Here is a 9,312-nt window from a genome sequence, read left to right as displayed (position 1 = left end):
CTTTCCCTAGGAGGCCAACACCATAACACAGCAGCATGTCAATTATTGAGGGAGATACCAGTTTTTATCTGTAGCTGCTATCCCTTTATGCTGAAATAATTAACATCTTTGGGAAGGGGGGAAAACAAGTGTAAAAGGACATATTGTACTGCCTATTCCAACAGATTTGTTTGTTTTCAGACTCAAGAAGGATTGCTGTTAAACATTGCAAGCTAGCCACGTTTTGTGAAAGCAGATGGGGGCTTTTTTGTTTTTTTCCCCTTTTTCTTTCCTTTTGTAAGTCCTGGATTGCAACCCAAATCCCAAAGGGAAATCATATTAAACTGGGTAAATATTTCTGCACTTCTCTGAACCTCAGAAGGACAGTTCTCTTCTTGAAGTTTTGCACCTATTCTCTGATAAGAAAGGATGCACACAGAAATCAACTACAGGCAATGGTTTGCCCATTCCCCCCCACCCCTCTTTTTTTTTCCAAAACAAGACTAAAACTCTTACTACCTTCCCAAACAAACTAAACCTGTAACACAGCTGACATAAATCAGTCATTACCTGAAAAAAAAAAAACCAAAAACCAAAAAGCAAAACAAAACAGAGGGCTTTCAAATAGAGCTACTTAACCCAGTGGCATAAACTGTCCCAGTTTTGCCCCTACTTACTGGGCTCCTTTTAAATTCTCTCACCCACTTTTCTGATTAAACTCTCTCCAAAATTGTTAAGGAAAAAAGGTAAGAGTTAAACAGAACAGTGTCTAGAAATAAAGTGTTAATTACTTGTCTTTTAACTACTGACACTTATATCACATTTCACCGCACATTACAGAGGTTTAAATTGATACTAACATTAACAGCAAACTATTACTTACTATTTCCTTAAGCTGAACTTCTTAATCTCTAACTGTCAAAGTAGTTAAAGAGTCATAAACATTATGTAGTAATTCATCTGCCCAATGATTTTAATCAGCATCAACCCAAGAGTTTCCTTTTCCTCATTTCCTCTTCTCCCATTCTTTCCCCACAAGCCAAGTATTCTCCATGTGAAAGTAACCTGCAAGAAAACTGAGAATGAAGGGCCAGTCCAGTGATATACTTACTTTACATTCAGAAACCAGGAAAAAACCTCAACGGTCGAGAAACATAATTCCTTAAAAAGCTACCGGACAGCCCTATTCCTACAGGAAGGCCACTTTGTGCCTGGGTAATCCCTACCAACAAAGAGCAGGCTCTGATCATACATACCTGATGGTGTATATGGGTTTTCATCTCATAACTATCACTAACTTTTAGACAAACCTCCCCGCTTAATTCTCATGATTCCTCGTAACATTGCATTTGAGGAAGTGAACCTCCATTTATCCAGAGAAAAGCTACACTTTACCTGTGCTGTAAAAACCTAACTCCCCGCAGTTTTAACACATCTGTATCATCTTCTTATCGATCAGTCTGCAAGCAGAATCACACCTCACATGCTATTCAGAGAGACACATTTTAGTACTTGAATTTCATTTGGATACCGGAAGCATGGTCAGAAGGAGGACAAGTCTGGACAGGGTATTTCCCCCTGCACAGCTAGTCATCATCAAGGCTGATATTACTGTGAGCTGCATTAGCAGTTTACTTTGCAAATTTTCAAGCTAAAGGTGAAACCCAATTGTTCATACTAGGCAACAAACCCTGGAAGTAACCCAGTTACAAGTGACAAAACATTGGAAACATACAGCCCTTTTCAGAACACAACACAATGCCTGCAAATATAAACGGAACAAACACTTTCAATAAGGAAAACAGCAGTGTAATACGTAATTTGAGTGGGTAAATATGCACTATTACACAGGAGATAAGCCTGTAATTTTAAGAGGTGACTTTCTAAGGCAGCTGTGTTTCAGAAGTCAAAAGACTTTCTGCATGACAGGTTCTCTTGAAAAATCCAAGTGAACCTTTCCAAAAGCTTAGTGTGAAAGCACATATGCCCTCCTTGAGGGAAGCACCTGATTTAAACAAGAAGAAGAAAAAAAGTCTTGCCTTTCCACTGTCTGCCTCTTCTTGTCCTGGGTGGTCTAAATTCAGGTACCATTCTACTGTGCACGCTGCTGATGTAACTTGCATTAAGATAAAAATACTTGCCATGGATTTTCTGAGCTTCTGGATCATCCACACTGATAGCAATTATCTTCCAATCTGTCTCTCCTTCATCAACGAGAGCTAAAACACCCAAGACCTTCACCTGAACAATCTCCCCAGAAGAACGAATCTGAAACAGAACATAATTTCTCAAAGATTTGGAAAACACTACATGGAATCTCTCTTTCACCTTTCAGACAAAATAGTTTTATTACATTTTTGAGCATCAACAAATAGAACTACAAGACAGATCTGTAAACCCAGTACACATCTATTTTAACATTACCAGCCTTTCTCCCACTATTGCTATTCTTCAACCCTCAATTCTCCAGTCAACGTTAAGCAGACAACAAGCTAGAAAATTTTCCCTTCTCTTCCACCCTACTTCCCCCACATCTTCTTGATCTTCAGCCCAAACTGCAAGTCAAAAGTATCTCATACTTATTTTTTATCTCCTTCCTGCCTCTTGACTCTCTGCTTTCTCAGCTCTTGGTCTTAATCTATCTCTTGCTGTACCTCCCTCTAGACTTCAATATACACATATAAACACACACTCCTTCCCCAGAAACATCAGCACAACTCTTTTTTGCATTTTCTTGGGAACCTTCTCCCTACCAGCAAACGTTCCCTTTATAACTCTCTCTGGATCCCTTGAAATTCAGCTTTAGGCTCCTTTCCTCAAAAAAAGCCACCTTCACTGAGGTCACCAATTAAATTTCCCTTACTAAAATATCCCAAGAGATCCCTCTTCCAAACTCATCCGTTTCATAACCTCATCTTTGATACCACAGAGGATTGCTCCATTCTCTGCTGCCCCCAGAAACGTAGAATTTTCTTTCAGGGAGCTAAACCTTTCCCCTATACCTGCTAATGGTGTTTGCTGCACCTCCTTCTCATCCATTCACTATGCATCTCATAACTCTGCAACAGGCTCCAGTCTTCTCCTCTAGAGATGAGTGCTCTATTTCTGTTTGCACCCACGAGAAACCTCAAACCTACCTCCTTTGTGGGTCTGACCTTGTAATTCTATGTGTATGACGCTACCACACTTCCTCATCTTTCAGAAACCTATTCCTAGCTCCAATACTGCCAACAGGGGAAAAAGAAAGAAATCTTTTCCTTTCCCAAAAATCTTAACCTTCCCCTCCTTCACTCAAAACTCACTGTCCAGCCACAGAACTTCAGGGTGGCGGTCTCTTATTTTCCCTTTTATCCAGTACACAGACTTTACCAAATCCTGCTTTTTTCCTCCTTTTTAAATATCCACCACTTCCTTACCTATTCCCTCCTCAGATCCTCTATATTCATACTTTTGTCAGCCCCTGAGACTATTACCATCGTTTCTTGTTTTCCATCTGCCTTTCTCTTCCAAAAATTGTTACCAAATTATTAAGTTAACATTGATAAATTAAATTAATCTTGATAAAGACAAACCTTTGAACCTATTTCACAAACATCAATAGGATCATTATCCCCACAACATCCTGTAACGTTATCCGTATGGTTTGGGTCTTCCCAGGTCTGTCAAAGGAAGGAGAATCATCAGTTACCAGCTGATCTGCAACTACAGTTCAACTAACCACTAAATTACTACGATTAATAAAAACACCAATAAAAACATCAGCCATCTGAGAATGGTCTTGCTCAATGGGAAAAGAAAAAAAACAAACAGCCAATGGACTGACATTGAGTAACCCATCCTCATACTGAGGACAACATGAGGATCACTGACGGCATAGTAACAAAAATATTAACTTCATCCATGACTCAGCTGATAGACTTTATCAAATTGCAGTGACTAATGAATTAGAGGACACTGAGTATGTATTTTTCTGGTTATTAGTGGTTGTGGGATTAAGCCAGGACATCCTACAAATACATTCTTATTGTACTCTTTAAATACCATGGCACTAACCTAAGTTGCTTTCAGATACATCTAGGCTTTGAGCTAACCAAGCTCCTAGGTATGGATTTGTCAGTGCCCAATTAGATTTTTAAAGTGTTTAGGTATGAAATAGTTATGAGTATTTTGAGATGTGTACACTCCCAAGAACAGCCAACAGCTTAAGACCAAAGAAGCTTCTCCAGGAGGCAAGTTCAAATCCCTGTTCTGAGCTCTGTACAAGCAAGGAATCATAGCCAAGTTATATTAACTTAATTACTAGACCAGGACTTGTTTTGTCTTTTACTGGCTAGTAATGAGCAACTCATTCTAAAGTTGAGAAGTTTTCCTGGTAAGAATTTTGAGTCCAATGAAGTTTTGTTGCAAAGGTGTTACAAAATTTTTTTTTCAAGGAGCTATACTCTTAGCCCCTGCTGTCCATGGTCAAACCTCCACCCCAAACTTGTTCTTGAGAACTTGACTGATACTAAAAGGCAAAATGGTGAAAAGTAAATGCTTAGGTGTTTAGATAGCAGAATCATTACCAAAAAATTGCTGAAGCAGAGTCAAGAGAGAATTTCAACTTAAAACTTATTTTTCCAGTACTCTTCCAAAGTGGTTTTTATTTAAGGTTGCATTATATCAGTATTATTCTCCTGCTCCGCTGCACCCCTCCACCTGTAGGTTAGAACGAAAGCTTGCTAGAAATGGTATTGCTCTCTGGACAGTACAGCAACTCCTGCAATGATGATAGTCCCGCTGTCATTTTTTTCTTCTCTGTTTCACAGTGTAAAACAGCAACCACAAACGCATATCTTTAAGCCATATACTAGGGTTGAACTTCTGGCAACTGCTGATCCTGATGAAAAGTCCTCTTGTGATAATGGAGATACTGAATTGGATTTTGTCCGTTACAGCTGCTAGTAGGAATCTGGTGTATCATCTAGACTTCAATAATTGGAAGTGTAATGATCCAACTGGTATTTTAAAGTTATTACAGAAAATAAAAACAACAATAACCTCCAGCCCTCTCTGACTCAGAAGGTAACAGCGGGAGCTGAACATTTCTCCTGCAAGAAGTGTCATCAGTCCAAAATAATGCACTTTGTGCAGGAAAGTAACGCAAATGTTTAATTTTGGCTTTGTACTAAGGCATACACCAATTTCAAAACTTCAAATGGAATTGCTGGTTCCCAGCTATACCTACTTGGAAAGTTTGTCTACTGAGACTGCTGACTGGCTAAGAACTTCACTGCTATACTCCAGCACCTACCTGGTATCTCCTCTCTTCAAGGATCAAATACATAAGTAGATTTTCAGGAGTAAACTTTCATTGCTTATGCCGTTAAGTGTATAGAAAATAAGTCACTCTCTTCTAGTGCCATCATGTTCTTCAGTACTAATTTAAGTCCAATGAGTTATTCACACAAATGAAAAAAGTTTAAAACTTTTCATTATGCTCAAAATGTCAGGCACTAGTTGGGCTTTTTCAAGGCTCAAATTTTTGAATGTGTCATGATCGGTAAAGTCTCATGCTTCAGAGAAAAGTCAACTAAGGCAGTTGAGGTTTAATCTAAAAAAGAACAGCCCTCGAGTTCCTCTTTGTTAAAGATATTAAGAAGTCCCAATTAAAATTTATGCTGCAATACATGAAAATCCTAAATTAGTTTTTTTAAAAAAGCCTTGTTTAAGCAGAAAAGGGCTACTTGACAAAGTATTCTTGAATGGCAGACCATGACAGTTTAATTCTGTCACTACAGTACAGAGATGCAGAATAAAGACTCGAGATTTCTTGATCATTTAACTCCTTCCTGAAACACAGCACATATTTACACCCACACCCAAATTCTAATCAAAATTTATGGACACGATAAAGCTCAACATAAAAAAAATCCTAATTTACAAACGTATCAATGAGAAACATCCCTCTTGCAGCTGATTTGCATTCAAGCAGTACCCAAGATTTACAAGGCAATTTACACAGAAGACAGAAAACTTTCACCATTATAACAAAAATGTTACCTGTGGGAGGGCACCATAATTCCATATATAACCCTTATGAGGAAAGATATTTGCCACATATCGAAGCTTGCCTTTCTTTATATCTTGTTTAATGGGATTCAATGGCTCCTCAGTGGCAATCTAAGCAGATCATGGAAAAGAGAGAGAGAGAGAGAAAGAGAAGAGAGAACGGTAAAATGGAAAGCAATTCATTCTGTACCCAACCAGTTAGAAAGATCCATCCGGGAGCATGTTCTTGTGGCTTGAGAAGTATTAAAAGTATGATGGCCTCACTCTATGTCTCAAGGGTCATGTTCAAAAAGCAGCTTATTAAGGTTTTAAATAATGTTGTGAAGTATGCAAGAAAAAAAAATAATCTAGACAAGAAAGTCATAAATTTATAAGGATACTGTCATGGTCAAACATAAATACTGAAAGGAATTTAAGTTAGAAGCTCTTACACTTTATAGTACAAGTTCAACAGATATCCAAATGATGGCACAAGTTCTTCTGACAACAAGGGCTTTGACAGCAATAGGGGAAATGTTCCACCTTCTTCTCACCCTCTGTTCATTGCTCTCCACCACCTCTCAGCATACAAATGCTTTTTAGTACGCACAAGTTCTGACTAGTCACCGAATGCCAACTTAACACAATTTGGAAGAAGTTAAGCTAGCATTAGAAGGTGGCATTCTTACTCCCAAAGAAGCACTCGCAGAAGGACTGAACTAATTAAAGCTGAACAGTTTATTACTGTCATCATCCTCCCCAAAGCCTCAAATACAAACCCACTGCCATACGAGTTACCTACCACACATCAGCTAATTCACTGTAACCATCCTTTTGACACTCCACACCACAATTCAATCCATGTTAGCTTGGCCCTTGCTTACAAACAGTCATCTGAATGGCCTCCTATTTGTGACATGCTCAAGTGGTTATGCCGGCTCAGGTGGGACATACCTTGTGTGCATAAGCACACAGCCCTTAGTCCATATTCATTTTACATCACCACCAAAGCCACCCCAAAGGAATTCCACCTTTTTGAACCACACTAACCTGTCAATACCATGCACTTATTCCACAAGTAAACCCTTCCCAAGAGCTGAGATCAGGGTTCACACATTTCTGGTTTCACACTTGATTCTACCTGCTTCTGGTCATAACTTAACAGTGAAGACCTCAAATATGCCACCAGGGACTTTGACAGAAGTGGATCTCAGCAATGCTTTTTCTTGACATGAACTGGGACAAAGAAGAGTAACTGACAACAACAGACAAAAGTCTCACGAAACACATCTTCAGTAAAATCAAGAGAAGAACAACAGAAATACAACAAACTGATGAGCAGATCTGGCACTGGGGATGTAACAGCGGGAAACATTCATCCTAAGGCAAGGTGTAATTTCCTCCAGTCTCCATTCCACATGAGGGAATCTCAGCACGGAGATACAGACAAGACCTGGTATTAGCACTTTGCCACAGCCTGGTCTGAAGGACTGCCAGGACACAATGGCAAGGCAAGGCAACTGCCTTAACAATTACTGCAGGAAATTTCAAGTGTATTAAAAGTTATAGATTAGAGAACTACATCTGGTCTCCTCTATCAAGCCAGAAAAGCCTAAACCCACTGGTTTCTGAACCTAACAGGACAGCAAACTTTTCACCCTCAACGTAATGTGCGAAAGAAGGGGAGGGAGAGCAACCTAAGCTTTACGCAGAGTTCAAATAGTGTTGTCAAAGGGAAACTGCAGAGAAGAACTCAGCTTCCGCGATAAATCATCATCTTAAACACAAGGTAAATATCCACAGTAACCCTGCTTGCAGAGTAACAACTGTGGTGCTAAACACAGTTCAAATGATTTTCCAGCACCAGGGAAAGAAGGAAACAAGATTCTGAAATAACAGGCTGGGGAGGTTCTTTGGTGTTATTTTTAATAACCAAAATAGTTAACAGCTCAACCACAAACTTCCTTAAAAGCATCCAGGAAGCATCCCTAAAATGAATACAAATGTTCAGGAAGATAGGACATATCCTGGGGAGATCTGTTGTTTCACGAACACTACAGATGAAACATTACTCAGTTTCTATAGTTTAACTGTGGAGAAACAACCCACTAGGCTCTACTTTTAAAATATCTCCCTACAGGAGTAGATAGTTTCAGTCAGTGAGGACCCCAAGTATTTTTTTTGACACAAGGAAATGTTTTTCCATTTGCAACTCCATTTGTCAGGATTTGGTCTAGCACGCTATACAGTGGAAGTGAGAGGAATTAAATCCTCTGAGTGGAACGCTCTAAGAGCAAGAGTACGACTAAATGTTGGACAACATCCTGCAAGTCAGTACTCTAGGCCTCTTGCAGGTATGCTGCACTCTGCAGTCAGAGGGCTGTCAAGAAGCAGTGCTCACTGGTGGAAGAAAACCAAAATTAAAACCTCAACACTTCTTATAATCGCAAGGGAAGCGTCTGTATTCACAACTTCAAATTCATTTAAAAGAAAATTTAATGTGTAAAGAGTAATCCACACACTGACTAAATTCTGGCTATTGGAAGCCACTGCATTGTTATAACTTTCATAAATACCTATATAATCAAGATGTTTTTCTCAATTACCTCCATTTTTGCGTTTGTCCAACGAGGCACTTCTACAATCATATTAAACACGACCTAAAACAAAACACAATGACAGAACTGAAAACAAAATCCACTTGACAATTAGTATTTTACAATAAGACAAATTCTCTCCTCCATATTCAGCAGCAACACACATCACATCTCTCTGCTCCAGCTGCTTTTATGTTAAGTGCAATTTGTTTAGTTTCGCACAATGATATTCAACCTCCTTGGTTCATCCTTCCTCGCATTGGTATCAGAAATCGCAACAGTTCAGGAAGGACAAAATATACTTTTGCAGAAATCTTTAGGGAAAAAAAAAAAGTAGTTAAATCAACTGAAGACTTGACTGACTCTCTAACTACACTGCAATTAAAGCTCCAGCGGACTCAAATATTCATATTTTTGCTCCTTGTATCCAGCAGCTGCAACAAATAAATACCATTATCAGGGTCAATGCCACAGTCTGATTAAAGTAATTCCAATGGTTCTATGATCTTCTCCTCCCAAAAAAACCTGGAATGTGGAAAGCAAAAAAGCAAAGGAAAATCCTAACTGTCACTCAGCATTTCTTCCACGAGATCACAAGCTATGCACAATCCTGACAGCAAATTCCAAGTAAATTTAAATTAAATTCACCATTCATAAGTACCATGCCCCTACTGCAATCAGTGGCATGTCAGATGGAATCACTTTT

General features: G+C 39.0%; 1 protein-coding gene across 1 annotated transcript in view; it reads right to left on the bottom strand.

Annotated features, from left to right (window-relative positions):
* LOC104168705 (inorganic pyrophosphatase-like) overlaps positions 1 to 9,312 on the bottom strand; it is a 34,970-nt gene that overhangs the window by 15,121 nt on the left and 10,537 nt on the right. Inside the window, exons 4-7 of the mRNA XM_009709380.1 lie at positions 8,616 to 8,669; positions 6,022 to 6,141; positions 3,552 to 3,638; positions 2,121 to 2,247 (exon numbers count right to left, since the gene is read on the bottom strand). Coding sequence (XP_009707682.1) covers positions 2,121 to 2,247; positions 3,552 to 3,638; positions 6,022 to 6,141; positions 8,616 to 8,669 — 388 coding nt within the window. The remainder of the gene's footprint in view (positions 1 to 2,120; positions 2,248 to 3,551; positions 3,639 to 6,021; positions 6,142 to 8,615; positions 8,670 to 9,312) is intronic.

Source organism: Cariama cristata, unplaced genomic scaffold, assembly GCF_000690535.1.
Source record: "Cariama cristata isolate BGI_N322 unplaced genomic scaffold, ASM69053v1 scaffold9151, whole genome shotgun sequence".
Classification (NCBI taxonomy): Eukaryota; Metazoa; Chordata; class Aves; order Cariamiformes; family Cariamidae; genus Cariama; species Cariama cristata.
The sequence above is the reverse complement of the archived record's forward strand: the minus strand, read 5'-3'. Positions and strand labels throughout refer to the sequence as shown.